The 19,238-nt window shown below is 42.4% G+C and overlaps 1 protein-coding gene across 25 annotated transcripts in view; it reads left to right on the top strand.

The window, feature by feature from the left end:
• The window catches only part of LOC119658719 (glutamate-gated chloride channel), a 211,076-nt gene that overhangs the window by 101,699 nt on the left and 90,139 nt on the right, over positions 1-19,238 (top strand). For 4 of the 25 annotated variants that reach the window (XM_038066367.1, XM_038066364.1, XM_038066358.1 and 1 more), the window contains exon 4: positions 459-526. The exons of the other annotated variants lie outside the window; for them this stretch is intronic. In XM_038066367.1, coding sequence (XP_037922295.1) covers positions 459-526 — 68 coding nt within the window. The remainder of the gene's footprint in view (positions 1-458; positions 527-19,238) is intronic. 25 annotated transcript variants of the gene reach the window in all.

Genomic DNA, 19,238 nt, shown 5'->3' with positions numbered 1-19,238 from the left:
GGTTGTGTTGACACGCTATCCACAATCGGTTCCAACCACAAATAGCTGAATTACCACCCCCAGTGACACCTTTTCATCATCTATACTATGTAGAAGGGCCACCACACAAGGACATGGTTCATTGCAGGATTATATTCACACAGATAAACTCGGGTACTGAGGTTGACATGAAAGCTGACTCAATATGAGTACTTCTGAGTGGATGTAATTACATTTGTTTCCCTAAAAAGGAACTGCTGTCATAATCAACCTTATGCACGAGTTCTCTCAGCATTGAAGCCATTCATGTTTCAACCATCTTGATCACTTTCGCTCAACATAACATAAACGATTACAGCTTTTAGTTTTTGAATGATAGCATTGTAAATCTACTCGTACCTCAAAAAACAATCAAAACAGCCCAAAAATCATTTAATTCATCTATGAAATTTCTCTCGATTTCTCTGTATCGAAAATAGATGGCCCAGCCGTTGTTTACGTCAACATTTTCGTTCGAAGTATATCGAAAATCGATGATGTTACTATGGTAAGTCGAAAACAACATAACGAAAAGGGAAACTCAAAAAAAAGAAAGTTTTTGAAACGTTGTGAAACCACTTGAGTACAGAATACGCCAGTGGAAATGTAAACGTAAAAGTTGTATTGTAAAACCGAATTAGTTCGCTTCAAAATACTTCTATTTTGTTTTCGTTATCATATAACTTGCGAAGAAGTCCAAAAGAAAACAATCAACCAAGAGAAATGTTGTTGAATTATACATTTTACACGTTACGGTAGGACTTGCGAAGCAACATTCCCGTCTCCTAAGTTTAAATTGTCTTTCATATTTGACACGGAAAAATGAAATGCATATACTATGTCGAAAAACTTTGGTAATGAATTTTGAAATGCGATGTAATAGCCCCAATGGACTACGTCTTGGTATTCCCCCTGGAATTCGTTGATACTCTAACCCCTCAGTCGGGGGAACACTTTTTCTTATCGCCATATAACATACATAAAACGTTTGCAATATGTCCCAAGGACACCTATCTAATTACTCTACGAACTTTACAAAATATAGTACAGTCGCCCTAATATCAACTAATAAAACTAAGAAGTATATACATAGTTGCATTAAGTCTTAAAAGTATTCTGTATCTTTAATTAGCACAAAAACCGCACCTGCATTTTCTATTTTAATGGAAAGATTAATTGCGTAATTGCCAAATGTAAATTTCTCTCAGCCAAAAATCTGAATGTTTTGTAAAATTAGTTGATGCTATCGTAAATAATCATCGGCAGATCGTTGGCATATTCCCTGAAAATTAAAATTAGTACTAATTCTTCGATTTCAATGCCAATTTTCCTTTTAGTGATAATAGAAAGTTAAAAGCTCAAGAAACTCTTATAGAGTCAATTTAATATGCGATTTATTGTCAGATAGTATTTTCACCTACTTTACTGTCGATACTAGTTGGACATCTTTTATATATCACTCACTAGGCTTAGTGTTTCAAAGATCTTTTTGTTCAAAGGACTACGAAACAGATGTGCATTACTATAAACAAATTCAATTGGAATTGATATGGTATCAACCTTCTACCTTCCAGGCATGTTTGATAGTATCTTTCCGATTCACCGTAGGAACCTTCAACTATCTAGTTAACATTTTTGTAATGTAGGTTACATAAGTGAAGTATCATAATTACTAGGGAACCGATTTTGATGTATATTTTAATATATAATATTTTAATTATATATTTTTCTCTGATCAATATATTTTCAGTTTGAAAATTTTATCATACGATTGATCGCATTCGGAGTCATTTTAAACTGTTTTTATTTTACATATTTTCAAATATTTCAACATAAATCCATATTTTTACATATTCCACTATTTATCACGTATTGGTTTGGGGGAAAAAAAATGTATTTGTGATCGAAATTTGACGCTTTATTTAACATACTTAGAATTATCCGATTTATATCAAATATGGGCCCTTTTGTTTGCAAACTTGTTGTCATTTAGAAGGCAACTTCATTATGCCCCCTTATAACCCTCCCCCCCCCCCCCTCCTTATTTACAAAAAAAACCTCAGACAGCCAGTTTTCGCAACCCTCTTATGAGGCCAACTTAGTAGCACCAAGAGCGTTTTGTATGGACCAGAAGAGATAATAATCGCTTGGTGCCAGGTCCGGACTATACGGTGAGTGCGATAGGACATCCCATCCGAGCTCCCGTAGCTTCTGCCGGATCATCAAAGATGTGTGAGGCCGAGCATTGTCCTGTTAGAACACAACACCATTCCTATTGACCAATTCTGGCCGCTTCTGGTCAAACGCCTCCTTCAAACGGTCGAGTTGCTCACAATAGAGGACCGAATTGAAGGTCTGGCCATAGTTGAGCAGCTCATAGTGGATGACTCCCTTCCAATCCCACCACACACACAGCAAAATCTTCCTGGCCATCAATCCGGGCTTGGCGATGGTTTGGGCCGTCTCGCAGCGTTTCAACTACGATCTTTTTCGCTTGAGGTTGTCCTACGGGATCCACTTTTCATCCTCAGTTACTATTCGCTTCAAAAATGGCTCGAATTCGTTCCATTTCAGCAGTGCGTCACAGGCGTTGATTCGGTTCAAGAGATTTTTTTGCGTCAACACGCGTGGCACCCAAACATCCAGCTTTTTTTGGAATCCAATCTTCTGCAAATGGTTCCAAACCATTTTATGATCTATACCCAGTTCCTGGTCAATCGAGTGAATGCTCACATACCGGTCTACTTGGTTGATTTCGACGATTTGATCGGTTTCTACGACGATTGGCCCGCATATTTGTATCTATTTGGAAATGAGATCAGAAATAACGAGATATCTGAAAATAAACTCTATTGTTGCAATCGGGTAGTTGTTTAGATTCCGTCAAATGGATGACCGTCTCTTATCTTCCCACTACCCCCCCCCCCCCCCTAACTTAGTTTTTCATTCTTCCCTCCATTTTCTCTTCCATATTTCAGTCGCGTTTTTAACTTAAAACTAACAACATGTCTAAAATTGCGTCATCTCAAAAAAGCCTCAATTTTTTTGAAAAAAGTCATCATCATCAACGGCACAATAACCAGTATCCGGTCTAGGCCTACCTTAATAAGGAACTGCAGACATTCCGATTGCGCCTAGGTCCACCAATTCGACATCACTAAAACCTACGCCATCGTTTCATCTCAGGCAGGGTCTGTCTCGTCTTCTTTTTCTACCATAGATATTGCCCTTATAGACTTTCCGAGGTGGATCATCCTTATCCATACGGATTAGGTTATCCGCCTACCACAACCTGCTCAACCGAATTTAATTCACAACTAGGCGGCCGTGATGTCACTCATGTAGGGGCCAACAATTTTCGGAGGATTGTTCTCTCAAACGCAACTAAGAGTTGGCAATTTTTTTTGCTAAGAACCCATGTTTCCGAGGAATACACAAGGACTGCTAAAATCATAGTATTGTATACTAAGAGCTTTGATCTTATAGCTGAAATAGGCTCTATTGGCTGCCAACAACCGTGCACATAGCAGGGTCAGGTTAAAGAGGACGCATGGTAGGGCATCCTCTTGTCTTAGACCGTTGTTGATGTCGAATGGTCTCGACAGTGATCCTACTGTTTTTAGCTGGCCTTGTACATTGGTCAGGGTCAGCCTTGTCAGTCTTATCGATTTCGTCGGGGTGCCAAATTCTCTCATGGCCGTGTACAGTTTTACCCTGGCTATGCTATAATAGTCGGCCTTAAAGTCGATGAAAAAATGGTGCAACTAATGTTCATATTCCAACAGTTTTCCCATTGCTTGCTGCACAGAGAAAATCTGATCTATTGCTTATTTGTCTGTAGTGATGCCTCTTTGGTATGGGCCGCTGATGTTCTTGGTGTATGGGGCTATCCGGCCTCGAAAGATAGCGAGGAATATCATTATTATATTTTTGAGAAAATATATGGATAAAAAACTTCCCGAAGAAAATATCCTAAGAAAATCATACCTACAAGAAGTATAGAAGGAAACACTAACCAATATTCGACAAGTCATTCAAGCTGATACCATTTGGATTTCAGTAGGCGAGACTACTGACGTGGAAGGAACATACATCACTATTGTAATAGTTGGTAGACTAAGCTGCTTCGTGTCTCTGTTGGCGTTAATCAAGGAAGCGCTTGTCACACGGGACATCCAACGCCCAGCGCTCTATACGCTGCTTAATGCAGATGATGTTTTTCTAGCATCTAATAGCAACTTGTCTAAAAATGGAATGATCGCCTCATGCAACACGGTTTCAGATTGAATCTAAATTAAATTGAATTTTTGACGACCGATCCCCATGAAACAGGCACAATTACTGCCAGCGGCAGTCACTTGCCCAGACCTGAGCGATTTAAATATCTCGGGTCAATGGTATCAATCAATGGAGAACTGCGTTATGAAATTGCTTCACGCATTAACGTAACCTAGACGAAGTGGCTTTCCACGTTTGTTCTTTGTTTTCGATGCATCAACGAACGTCTCAAATGTAAAATTTACCGCAATGTCGTCTTGTCGCTCTCTATGGTTCTGAGTGCAGGCCGACTATAAAAGGCAATGAACGACGTCTTGCGGTCATGGAGACGAAAATGTTGCGGATATTCGCGAAATTGGGAAATTCGCAATGAGGATATCCGCGATCGATATCGGGTTCCACCGATTGTGGGAAAACTGCGAAAGAGGCGTTTTCGATTGTATGGTCACGTAATTCGCGCTAACGAGAATTCACTCTCCAAGATTGATCTGAACATCAAAGTCGATGGCAGTTGACCAAAAGGCCGACCGAAACAACGGTGGCTTGATACGCTGGATGGGGATTTAGCCACGCAACTGCATCCAGATGATGCCTCTGTTAGAACCAAATTGCGAAACCAATCACGACAAGCAGACCCACTTATGAACGAGAAAAAGGCTGAAGAAAAACAAGAAGAATAGTGTGCAGTATGGCAAGGTATTACTATTTTTGACCGATGCAGCCCCGTTCATGGTAAAAGCGGGTAAAACCCTGAGAATATCTTGTCCAAAAATGATACACTTGTTTAACTCATGGGATGCCTCCCATTACCGGAACTGTTAGAATGCAGCATTCTGGTGTTGATCAACATTCTATCAACCATAAAGAAGTTATTTTTAAAGGCCCCTAGCAGGCTGACAACTTGCTCGATGGGGCACTTGGTTTGGAAGCTGCCCAATATTATTCTGAAAATTGATCCAAAGTCTGCTATAGCCGTGAATAAAGATAAACTTTTAATGGAAAAGCATTCTTTGAAACGCGACCTTGCGAGGCCAAAAACATGCAGTTGGTTGACAGCATTGCTGTTGACAGAACTGTCACAGGAAAAATCTAGACGATGGGAGACACGCAATTATCAATCAAAGACCAGCTTGCATAAAAACCTGGGATGGTGAGATTCCTTAACAATTACGGATAGCCATAATGGGAACACGAGTGGATGTTTGTCAGTGGAGCTAGATTCCTTGGATATAGCACATCTGGATGGATGTCGAACGGTCTTTCAGCCGATATAAAAATGTGCTGAGGTCGAATTAACTTTTATTTGAAAACCCAAAACTGCATGTGGTTTCAAACAGTTTTACCAATTAGAATAAGATTTACTACGATTTACGTTCCGATGTTTGTTATTTTATTGACCCATTTATTTTTTTATTGCTTATTGTCTGTCCATGTAAATGATATTTGTTTTGTTTTTGAATATTGTCTTTTGTTATTATTACATATTTGTGGATTTTTAATTAAATATTTATGTATATATTTTCATTTTTATTTTACATAAAAATCCGTTCCCTAGTAATGACTTTACCCTGCAGTAGACCCTCTCTTAACCGGCCACCTCGGGACCAGAGCCTGGCCGGTTAATCCGATGTGCAGGCAATTTCATGAGAAAAATTAAGTATTTTTACTTGTATATTAAACATATGTACAGGTAGGTGTATATTAATTAAGTACACGGAGTATGATATTTATTTTATATATTTAAATATTTTACGAACCTTTTTTTAAAAAAAATCGGTAGTTTTCTTGTGTCTTTTAACCTTAAGTGAATTTTTAAATGTTAAATCTCTCCTTTTTGTATAACCAATACGTCTATTGAAGATGACCCAGGTTGTTGTTCAATATATTTCAATGCCACTTCCGTTGCAGTCCTCGCTTCGGTGTGGCCGACCTTTTCCTCTCCTTCAACATCATCATCATCAGTCTCCTCATCCTCATTTGCATAAGGCTCTTCTTGTATTGCTAGCGTAATTATTTCGTCGTTTGTCAAAAATTCGTTTTCAAGTTCGTTGTCACAATTTTTGATCAATTCTTTAGTATCTTCGGCCTGTAATTGGACATCTTCGGATAACGTTTGGAGGTCTTGAAGAATGGTGGTAGAATTATCTTGTGTGATTGTTAATTACACTCAACAAGCTCCTCAATGTTAGCGCAAAGTTTTCACCAAGACTTAACGAAAGTAGAGGCAGAAATTTCTTGGAACGCCAAAGCTAACACGTCGTTTAAGTTGATTTTTTTGAGAATAACAACAAGATTGAGATCTTCACGTTCTGCATGTTATAAAATTTCGGACAGTACGTCTTATCGTGACAAAAAGATTTTCACCGTAAACTAGACGCACTGCAAAGAATTGTTTGTCTGGGTATCACTGGTGCCATGAGCACGACATCCGGCGCAGCTCTGAATGCACTACTCAATTTGCAGCCCCTGGATATATTTATTCAAAGCACTGCAATGAGAGCAGCCCATAGGCTAATTCGATTAGATCTATGGGAAAACAACGGATGTGGGGGGCACAGAGCATTGGAAGAGTTACTGGGAGGACTGAATCCAGTTCTTACAATGCCTTCCGATTCTCGTGTCCCCATACATCTGTTTGGTAGAAGATATATAGTTACCCTGAAGCGTAGAGAGGACTGGGAAGACCCAGAGGAATGCGTGGAGGGATATACGGAAGTCTTCTACACGGATGGCTCAAAAACAGAAGAGGGTTCTGGAGCCGGAGTCTACCTCTCGAATAAAAACGAGAAGTGGGCTTTTCCTTTGGGACAATATGCAACGGTTTTTCAAGCCGAAGTTTATGCGATCCTAAGGGTGGCAAACTGGGTGATTGACGAGCGGTTGAAGGGCAGGCGCATCGCAATCTGCAGTGACAGTCAAGCTGCACTGAGGGCATTGAGCAGTCCTTTGATCACCTCGAAAATCGTTCAGGAATGCAGAAACCGTTTGAATTCTATGTCTAGATTCAATACGGTGGAACTACTCTGGGTACCTGGTCACTGTGGCATAGAAGGAAATGAAATCTCGGACGCTTTAGCGAAAGAGGGGTCAATCTCCCCTATGCCGGGACCGGAGCCAGCAATTGGGGTATCAGTAGCATTGGCTAAATCTGTTTTCAAAAACTGGGAACAGGTTTCCCATAATGACAGGTGGCAGAGCCTTAATGCTGCTCGACACACCAAACTTTTCCTGCCAGAACCCAACATACGTACCGCAAAGTTTATCCTGTCGAAAAGCAGGAGGACTTGCAGGTGTATTGTGGGCATTCTGACAGGCCATAATTCACTAGCTGGGCATATGTTCAGAATAGGAATTACCGAAGATGATACGTGTCCCTCCTGTAATGAGGAAGCGGAATCCACGGAGCATTTCCTATGTGAATGCCCCGCCTATGAACGCATCAGGCATCAGATCTTTGGTGCCGATGTCCTCCAATTGTGACGGGTAGCATCACATCCACAAACGGAAATCCTGCGATATGTTAACGAATCCGGAATATTCCGTTAGACGGGGGAGGCGAGTACAATGGACGAACAAGGCCTGAGTGCTCAGAAGCTGTAGCTTCTCCCCCACCATACACACACACACACACGTCTTATCGTCTTTTCAAGCTTTCAATCGCCCCTTGATCCATCGGTTGCACCAACCTTGTCACATTCGGAGGAAGAAAGATAATTTTTATGTCATCTATTTCACATGTTGGGTTTCCAGGATAAGTTGAAGCATCATCCAGAAGTAGGACTGGTTTAGTGGGAAGATTTGCGCTCTCAAGATAACTCTTTCCCTTCGAATTGAATTCAAGCTCAAATCATTCTTTGAATAAATCACCGCTCACCCATGTTGATTTTTGTGATCTATAGAAGACGGGGATGGACGGTGGACATACATTTTTAAATGGACGTGGTTTAGCGAGCTTTCCAACAACGAAACAAGTCGAAAAATCGGAAGCTAGACGCTTCAGGTACGAAAGGTTTTGTGTATTTCTTAGTACATAGCACGTAATATATGCATATGCAATATTATGTGAGAATATCCACTTTCGGATAATATTGACATTCATAGTCTTGAATTTGCAAAGAGGCGACAACTTTGACGTACTATAACTTTGTTAGCAATAGTGCGATTTCTACCAAACTTGGTAGGATTATGCTCTATGTTGTACCCTATATTGTTGCGTGGTACTAGCATGAACTTAAGGGGGGTTTTGTAGCGAATTACTAAAAATTATAGTAACATACTATTATTAACTTTATTTGTGCAGATATCAGTATGGAAGGTAATTCGGAGCCCAGCCCAGCCTAGCCTCTTGATTTTTTTCAGATTTTTCGGTTGGGTAGTTTCTGAGAATGGCCTCCGTAAAGGAATGGTCACTTTCAACCCCGCGCACTCCCCACCTTTTTAACAAATGTCGAAACTAAAACCATCTTCGAAAAGTACTAACTGAGACCTTTAATTTGATACCCCACATTACTACATGTGATGAAAAAAAATGCACACACCCCCCCCCCCCTTTTGCATGTATGGGGACCCCACTTAAATTCGTCGTAAAAGGATGTAATTCACTATATGCGTGAGCATTCACAGTTCCCAGCTTTCTACCAAATTTGGTGTCAATCGCTGCAACCGTCTCCGAGAAAACTGCGTGTAACGGACAGACAGACAAACGGACAGACCGAAAGACTGGCAGACCAACAGACCGACAGACCGACAAACAGACAGGCAGTAAACCGTTTTTAATAAAAAGAAATTTTGTGTGTTCCTGCCGCATTTGAACAAACAGCAACTATGATGCGCCCTTTATTCTTTTTAAATCCAGAAGCTGATTTTTCATACCTTCCGAAATGTTTTTCTGGAAGGATTTTAAAATTTAGCCCAAGCTCATTCATGTATTACACCTGTTCTGGTTCTAATTTCTCCGTATTTATTATTTCTGCAAACTTGGAGGTAAAATCAATTGCACCTGAAGCATCCGCGGACATTGTCGTGCCTTACAGCGAGTCAGCCAATAATAGATAAAGGCTTTTCCTGTTAGCATCGCTCTGCTAGTCACCGTTCTTGGAGGAACCACAACCAAAGAGCTTCTTCAACTATCTCGAATTTCGTTTTTTTAGTGCATCGAATTTTGTGATTTGCATCGGATTGCATTTGGACGCAGAAATCTTCGATTGAACGTCGATCCCTCCGCCAGTCATTCACTATACCTTTCCCCAATTTCAACTCTGAACAAATTTTCATTAACATTCACCTTCCTCGATCGGTTTAAGCGCACTCAGACGTTTCTCCATGGTCATAACCACACCTTTACACTTCCCACTAATTTTCGAACAAAACAAATTTATTGCAACAATTCGTCTCCAAAGCAAAAACAGAACTGACAACAACTGGGAAGGGTTCATAACTTTTACCTTCGTTTTGAGTTCCGAGAATGTTTTCCCGTATAAACATAGTACCGGGCAACATTTTTAAAGTTTTGTTTGTAAAACAAAACCTTATCAAAATCGGTTCAATGTCTGTCTGTCTGCTTTTTTTTCCGATGGAAGGTGGAAAGCTTCAAAAGCTACCGCAGCCTCCGGTCACACGGTTATGTGGGCCTTTTACCCACTAAAACCATCTCCTTCTCCTTCCACTCTCCCCACGGGACTCTCATTTGGTATTACGTCGCGAGACTTCTTTCCGATGGCTGCAATCACTTTTTCGACTTCGGTCCATATCCCCTTGGCTTTCACCATAAGCTCCATGATATTTTCGGGTGTAAAGTGGTCTCCGGTTGTAGCTTCTAATGTAGCCCTTTGGGTTTCGAATCTGGGGCAGTGAAAAAAGACGTGTTCTACGTCCTCTGGACTGTTTGCACACTGTGGGCAATATGGCGAATCATCACGCCCAAATCGATACAGATATGCTCGATAGCCTCCATGTCCGCTCAAGAATTGAGTTAGGTCGAAACCTACTTCGCCGTGAGGTCGCTCGATCCATTTCCGGATATCCCATATGATTTTGTGAGTCCAACGGCCTTTTTCTGACTCGTTCCACTTCTCTTGCCATTCCGCGACCGTTTCAGTTCGTGCGAACTGTCGCCGACGGGCAGGAGATTCTCCGGTGAGGTACGTTCGATCGTAAAGTCGTTGTATTTCTTTCACCAGAATCTCAATTGGGACCATTCCTGCTATCACGCAAGCTGCTTCATTGGAAATTGTTCTGTAAGCGCAGCATGTTCGGAGTACACTTATGCGATACGCAGCTCCAATCTTTTTCTTATTTGTTATATTTTCCAGTGCATCTTCCCATACTGGGGCTACACACAGTAGGATCGAACTGACCACCCTTGAAATAAGGAGTCGACGGCTCGGCCTTGGGCCACCTATATTTGGTAGCATTCTCGCAACCAGCGCTCCGATGTTATATGCCTTGGTTGCTGCACCCTCCACATGCAATCTGAAATTCAACCTCTGGTCAATCAGTAATCAGTAAGTACTTAAGTGCAGGCTTGGAATGAATTGTTGCGTTCCAACTATGATCTTCAGGGAAGTGCACTTTCTCGCTTGGTAACAAGTACTACTTCCGTCTTATGCTCTGCGAGCTGTAGACCAGCATTCTCTAACCAGGATTTAATCTCATTGACTGCTTCATTTGCATAGAGCTCGACTTCTTCGAGAAGGCGTGCAATGACCGTCACACCAATATCGTCTGCGAAACCAATGGAGGCCACACCAGTAGGAAGGTCTAGGGTCAGTACCCCGCTATACATAATAATCCACAAGAGTGGCCCTAGGACAGACCCCTGTGGAACTTCGCATGTCGTTTGGTAGGATTTCATTCCTTCATCTGATTCGCAGCACAGAATCCTATTGATTAGGAAGTCGACAACGATACGCACCAGGTACTTCGCCAGGCCTAAGTTAATTAGGGACTCAAGTATCTTCCTCCATCTAGCGGAATTGAAGGCATTCTTCACATCAAGTGTAATCACTGCACAACATTTGCCCTCATCAAGTGCGGTCTTAGCTGTGTTAGCTACTAGGACAAGTGCATCCGTTGTAGACCTCCCCTTTCGAAAACCGAACTGATTTTCGGAGAGACCGCCATCCTTTTTGGCAATTCGAATTAATCTGTTATAGATTACTCATTCGAATAGTTTACCAGTATTATTTAGGAGGCATATCGGCCTGTAGGACGAAGCTTCACCCACAGGTTTGTTTGGCTTGGGGACTAGTATTAATTTCCGCTTCTTCCATTGTGTAGGAAATGTTCCTTCTTTAAGGCATGTGGTGAACGCCTCGGCAAACATATTTGGAGCTATTTTGACTGCTGTCTTGAGAGCTTTATTGGGGATGCTATCCAAGCCAGTTGCTGTCTGTCTGTCTGTCACATGCACTTTTCTCAGAAACAGCTATATCGATTGACACGAAATTTGGTGAGAAGGTGGGACCTGTGGACCCCCAGACATGCAGTGAGTGATATCCACCTCCGTTGAGATTTAGGGGAGGTCCCCATACATTTAAAAGGAGGGTGTAAAAATTTTGTTCACCAAATATAGTGATGTGGGGTATCAAATGAAAGGTCTTAATTAGTACGAAGCCGGTCTTAGTTTTGAGATTTGTTAAAAAGGCGGAGAGTGGGAGGGGTGGAAAGAGATGATTTCTTTAACGGGCCCATTCTCAGAAACTACTAAACCGAAAAATCTGAAAAAAATCATGAAGCTGCCTCTATATGGTGCCGAGGCCTCAAAATACTCTCCATATCGATATCTGTTCAAATTAAGTTAATAATAGTATATTACCATATTTTTGGGGAAATTGAGTAAAACCCCCCTTAAGTTTATCTTAGAGTTGTAGAAGTTGGTAGTAATATAAAATATAATATGGAGCATATTATGTCCAAGTTTGAACAAAATCATACTATTAGTAACAAAGTTACAGTAGCTCAAAATTGTCTTTACCGTCTAAATTTACAACCCCAAGTACTAAATCTGACATGCTAAATGAATATTCTTAACGGGCTACGTACAAATTGGATAGTTCTACACTCAAATATACTCACACAAGAAGCAAACAAAACCTTTCATAACTGAATCGCCCAGCTTCCGGTTTCCTGACTTATTTTAATCGTAAAGAAAAAAGGGGCGAGAGATGATCATTTTCGTCTCATTTCTTCCGGGAAGGCAGTAAAGTGCTAAGATACGCAAAACAAGGTAAGGTAGTTGTTCCTTCCTCCCGGGAAAATCTTTCAAGTCACAAAGTATAGGAAGAAACAAGTCGGGAAACCGGAAGCTGGATGCTTCAGGTACGAAAGGTTTTGTGTATTTCTTAGTACGTAGCACGTAATATATCAATATATTATGTGAGAGTATCCACTTTCGGGTGATATTGACATTCATAGTCTTCAATTTTCAAAGAAGCAACAAATTTGAGGAATTATAACTTTGTTAGTAATAGTGCAATTTCCACCAAACTTGGTAAGATCATGCTCTATATTATAGCCTATATCACTGCAAAATTTCATGGTACTAGGATGAACATAAGGGGGGTTTCTAACCAATTACAAAAAATTATAGTAATATACTATTATTAACTTTATTTAAACAGATATCGGCATGGAAGGTATTTCGGAGCCCAGGCACCATATAGTGGCAGCCTTCTGATTTTTTTTAGATTTTTCGGTTTGGTAGTTTCTGAGAATGGCCCCCTTAAAGAAGTGATCACTTTCAACCCCCCGCGCTCCCCACCCTTCCAACAAATGTCACTAAGATCGGCTTTGAAAAGTACAAATCGAGACCTTTAATTTGATATCCCACATGACTATATTTGATGAAAAAAAATTTTACACCCCCATTTTGCATGTATGGGGACCCCCCTTAAATTCAACGTAAAAAGATGTAATTCGCTGTATGCGTGAGCGTTCACAGTTCCCACCTTTCTACCAAATTTGGTGTCAATCGCTATAACCGTCTCCGAGAAAAATGCGTGTGACGGACAGACAGACAGACAGACAGACAGAGAGATGAGATCTATATTCAGTGCAAGGATCTCGATTAGGTAACATCCAGAGAAGAGATCTACACTGCCTTGAAGAAACAATTCAAGTTGGAAGATTTCAGGGAAAAATCCATCGTGAGCCTAAGAAAGGCTTAAGGCGGCACTCAAACGGCCACAATGCGACTGCCAGTGGAGTCAGCGCAGAAGTTGTTGGCCGTGGGGAAGGTTCGGATTGGATGGGTTGTTTGCCGACTAAGGGAACAGATCTCCTTAAAAAGGTGCTTCGAATGCCTAATGTTTGGACACTTCGCGAAGGCATGCACTAGCGGCATCGATCGGTCCAATCGATGTCGAAGATGTGGGGAAAAAGGATTTATTGCCAAGGAGTGCAATAGAGACTCCAAATGCATTTTGTGCGAAGAAAAGGAGGGAAGGGATAACCGGCATATTGCCGGAAGTGGTAAATGCCCAGAATTTAGGAAGGCGTTAACTGCAGTGACAAAATGAGGTTAATACAAATAAACCTTAATCATTGCAGGGTCGCACAAGATTTGCTTGTGCAGACCACTTACGAATCCGCAATGGAGATTGCTATCATTAGTGAACCGTACAGAAATCTTGACGGTGCTGTATGGGTCACAGATTCGACTGGTGAAGCGGCGATATGGGCGTGCGGTCGTTAAGCCATACAATATAGCATGGGTCAGGCGGCTAGAGGCTTTGTGTGGGCAAAAATAAGCGGTACATTCATATATAGCTGTTACGCCCCACCGAGCCTCACCTTGCCCGAGTTTGAACAACTGTTAGATGATCTTGTTCACGATGCAAAGGGACGGAGTCCAAAGGTGATAGCCGGTGACTTTAATGCGTGGGCTATCGAGTGGGGCAGCAAAGAGACTAACGCAAGGGGGCGGTGCTTATTAGAAGCATTCGCCCAGTTGGATGTGATTCTGGCCAACGAAGGCGATATAAACACTTATCGGAAAGGGGGAACTGGGTCAATTGTAGATCTGACTTTTATTAGCCCTGCGTTAGCACGTGACATGTCCTGGCAAGATAGTGAGGTACAGCGACCACCAGGCAATCGCCTTTGAACTAAGGATGGAGCCACAAGGCAGGAGACCCGCACCCCGGAAGCCGAAATCCAAAGGAACACCAGGATGGTCTGCGAAAGCGATGAATGAGCAGACATTCATGGAGGTGTGGCTAGACTTGCCTAGCAAAGCAGGCACCTCCACGGATAGAGCTCTCCATGTCACACAGAGCATCTCTAAAGCATGTGACGCGTCGATGCCTAGGAGATGTTCATTCCCCACTAGAAGACCCAGTTATTGGTGGAATAGTGAAGTTGCTAATGTTCGATCGATTTGTCACAGAGCCAGACGAACGGCTCAGAGGGCAATAGGTAGGATGGATCAGGGGCAAAAGGAGCATGCCTATAGAGAAGCTCGCAAGAACCTCAAGCTCGCCATCCAGCGGAGTAAGAGGGAATGTTTTAAGGAGCTCTGTTCGGAAGCGGACATAAATCCGTGGGGTAGCGCCTATAAAATCGTGACAGGACAATTCAGAGGCCGATCGTATCCGCAGATCACGTGCCCTATACTCTTGTTGAAAATAATCCAGGGGTTATTTCCCCAGCAAGAGGGGGGCGCTGACACCTTCCAGCGCCCCCTGAATGTGACGCCGATTCCACCAGTCACCAGGGATGAGCTGCTAGAGATCTGCAGTCGAATAGGCGACAGTAAAGCCCCGGGTCTTGACGGCATACCGAATAAGGCTCTCAAACTTGCCGTCAAAAGTAGACCGGATATGTTCGCGGAGCTGTTTGAAACGTGCATGTCGGAGGGTATTTTTCCTGCACCATGGAAGCGGCAGAAGCTGGTACTGTTGCCTAAGGCTGGCAAACCTGCAGGTGAACCGTCCTCCTATAGACCCATATGTCTTCTAGACACTATGGGGAAAATGTTGGAGCGGGCCATTTATAATAGATTACTTCCAGTCGTCGAGAGCCAAGGGGGCCTTTCAGATAGGCAGTATGAGTTCCGTAAAGCCAGATCAACCATTGATGCCATCAAAATGGTTACTGGCTTGGCCGAAAATGCAATTCACGGAAGGGGTTGTACCAGCAAATATTGCGTGGTGGTGACCCTGGATGTGAGGAATGCATTTAACTCGGCCAATTGGAACCTTATACGAAAGTCTCTGGCGACGGTTGGTGTTCCCACCTACCTCGCCGCTATTATCGATAGCTACTTGAAAGAGCGGACACTCTGGTATGATACCGATGACGGATCCAAAGAGTACGTTGTCTCCGCGGGTGTCCCCCAGGGCTCTGTACTGGGCCCACTACTGTGGAACATCATGTATAATGATGTGCTCAACCTTCCGGTTCCGGAGGAGGCTACGGTGGTGGGTTACGCCGATGATATAGCACTGGTTGTGGTTGCAAAGCATCTCGAGGATGCTGAGTTGTACTCAAGCGAAGCGATCAGTGTTATTAAGGCTTGGTTAGAGAGTGCTGGACTGGCACTCGCGGAAGAAAAGACGGAAGCGGTCCTCATCACTAAGCGCCGCAAAAGAAATTACGTCTGCATTAGAATCGGGAATCGTATCATCACTTCCAAGCCGGCCATCAAATACTTGGGGGTGATGATAGACGGAGGACTTAATTTTAAGCAGCACATAGAGCATACTTGTAAACGAGCATCCACCACGAGTATTTATCTGGCAAGGATGATGCCGAACGTAGGAGGCCCGCGGCATACTTGCAGGCTGCTCATAGCCAGAGTGGTGAGCTCTATCATGCTGTATGCAGACCCAGTTTGTGGAAAAGCACTGCAGCTTTTAGGCAATACACATAAACTGAATGCGGTCTACAGAAGAACATCCCTAAGGGTGTGTTCTGCCTTCAGGACCGTCTCAGACGATGCAGCATTCGTCATCTCGGGAATGATGCCGATTGACATCCTGGCAACCGAAATGATGAACATTTATAACACCAGGTCCATCTCTCCCTTATCTCAGGTGAAAAAAGCCGAAAGGGAGAGATCCATAAGCAGGTGGCAACAGCGATGGGACCAGTCAGAAAAGGGTCGTTGGACTTACAGGTTGATTCCTTCCATCGGGGAGTGGCTGGAGGGAAAGCATAGGGAGATCAATTATAATCTCACCCAGTTTCTCACCGGCCATGGAGGATACCGTCAATTCCTGTACAGGTTTAAATTGGACACCTCGCCTAATTGTCCAAACTGCGGGGTCCCAGAGGACCCGGCGCACGTTTTCTTCCAGTGTCCTAGGTTCGTGGAAGAAAAAAACAAAAAAGACAGACAGACAGACAGACAGTAAACCGATTTTAATAAGGTTTTCTGTTTACACAAAACCTTAAAAAGGGGTGGCTGGTTAATGCGGGGCCGATTAAGAGGGAGTCTACTGTGCTTCACTTTCCCATGCAGCATTACTCAAATTAGTATTAGAGGTCACAGCTCGAATTCACGGTGTAACCTGAGAAATAAGATTGAGAGCGAATATCCTGACAATATTCCATTTAATTTGGAAAGTTTTATCATTTTTAGTTTTGCATAAGCATATCCTTCACAGTTGCTAGGGCTAGTTTTGAACATACGTCATTATTACCGTAGAAACTAGTGCTTATTCAATTTGTATACACGCTCGACATTATGGAAGCCCCTCTGAAATGTGCATACCTTTCATAAATAAGCACCACATGCTACCAAGTTATTGCGTGTCATGTTGCCCTTGATCTTTGAAATCATCCCCTTGCAGAATTGCAATGTATTTCTTTGAATAATAATTGTTGTTTTCTTTGGTAGCGTTAGCTTGTGTTTATCATTGAGTATGCTCCTTATAAGCTTCAAGGTTCTATTGGTTTTCGTGGAAATTGAAGCCTTTTCCAAATCGATTTCTCTCAATCTACCCATTCTTCTGTCATTTCCTTATAGATAAAAATGAAAACCTTATAAAATTGCTGTTGCGCCGAATTGCAATGTATGTGGGAAGTCAAGTAAATGCATTCCCTGATATATCTCTATTGACATTCCTGTTTTCTTCAAAATTATTTATATTCTTTTTTCTGTATGAACAATGCACTTCACTCAATACAAATTAACTGGGATCAAAAGCCACGGTGAAACCCTTCAACTCTTCCAAGGTTATTTTTTAAATATCTATAGTATCGCCTAATAGAGACTGGCCACTTACATTTTGCTAGCATCATCATCAACGCCACAATTGGTGTGTGGTCTGGGCTTGCTTTATCGAGGAACTCGAAACGTCCTGATTTTCCACTGAGGTACCCAAAAATTGGACATCCTTTGCAGCAGCCTTACATTCTAGCCGAAGCCATCGTTCCATTTGCGGCAGCCCCTGCCATGACGTCTGTTTCTACCATGAATATTGCCCCTATAAACTTCCCAAATTGAATCACCCTCAACGATGCGGACTCAATAATTTACCCAACGTAGCCTATGGAGCTGAATTTTATCTAGAACTATGTTGTCACGGCATAGAACATCATCTACTTTGTTAAGTTGGCTACGGAATCATTATCCATCTTGTCCCGGTGCTAATCACCTCAAGACACTTACCTGAAGTAAGAAAGTCGGGAACTACCTCGGCTTATTTAATTCCCTTTCGTTTCTACCGAAGTGATCCGAAAGGTTACTTAATTGCAACAGCGTTAAGTAAAGCAGTCACTCAGTAGAAAAGTCAGTCCACTCACGTCTCCTTCATCCGATGTTACAGATACATGCAAAAACGACTTTTACTGAACTTCCGCTACGAACCATTTGCTTCACCCAGTAATTCCCAAAGATACTCCGAATTCAGAAAGCGAATCGCCAGTTCAAGGAATGCATAAAAGATGTGACAACGAGATTGTTGAGAACACGTAACATGCAGACGTGGGTGACTGCACACCAAGATTTCCGGAATTCAGTCCTCGTGACCCTGAAGTCTGGTTCAAAATAGTAAAGGCAAGCAAGGTATAACATTAGAGGTCCACATTAGCAATATTTGCAAGTGATCACCGAAGTCCGCGACATAATTGCAGTGTCATTCACATAGGTGTAGTCCATAGGAAGCTACTGTATACCAGTCAGGTTTAGAAAGCAAGACAGCTCATGAACAGCACTTCCATGGGTAACCAGAAATCCTCTAACTTTCTCCGCTGCCTGCAATGTCTCGGCGATACCACCATTCCAGGACCACTGATGCGAGGTCTATGGTTGACCCCTACAATCGATGATGAAAAGCTGACTTAGGTGATAAGGTCAAATTCACGCTTCCGCGGAATCAACGTCGGAAATAACATTATCCTCGCTATCAGCAACGGAAACCCATTTAATGCAGCTAGTCCAGCAATTAGCAAAGTAGCTTGCAGACCTACCAACGGAGCTATACGCAGTCGTCAAAGATGACAAACAACCTCATTTCATCGTCTTCATGCCTCCAATTTATGCTCGATAAAAATATGAAAACACGGTTCCTTATCGACTGAGGTACCGATATATGCACTTTTCGCGCTCCAAATTCCAAGGATCATGTGATATAAGAACGGGACACCAACTGTCACATAGGGGATCGCTAACCTCACACTCAGCCTTGGAATTCGACCACATTGCCCTTGAAAATTTATTATAGCGGACATTCCTAAACCCATATTTGGAAAAGATTTCTTAACGCATTACGGATTTCCTCCAGGTATTCAGCACCAACGTCTTCGAGATTCAACAAGCAACCTTACCTGCTAAGGAGGAACCCCGTAGAACGATATCCAACAGGAGTTTCAGGAAACAGCTCGCTTGGACGGAGCTGGAAGCATGGCGTGTCACCGAACTCAGCACAATTTAGTCACAACGCCGGACCACCAGTTGCTTTAAAATCAAGACGATTTCAATAATTAACACTCGTAAG

Source organism: Hermetia illucens, chromosome 6 (assembly GCF_905115235.1).
Source record: "Hermetia illucens chromosome 6, iHerIll2.2.curated.20191125, whole genome shotgun sequence".
NCBI classification, from domain to species: domain Eukaryota; kingdom Metazoa; phylum Arthropoda; class Insecta; order Diptera; family Stratiomyidae; genus Hermetia; species Hermetia illucens.
The sequence above is the reverse complement of the archived record's forward strand: the minus strand, read 5'-3'. Positions and strand labels throughout refer to the sequence as shown.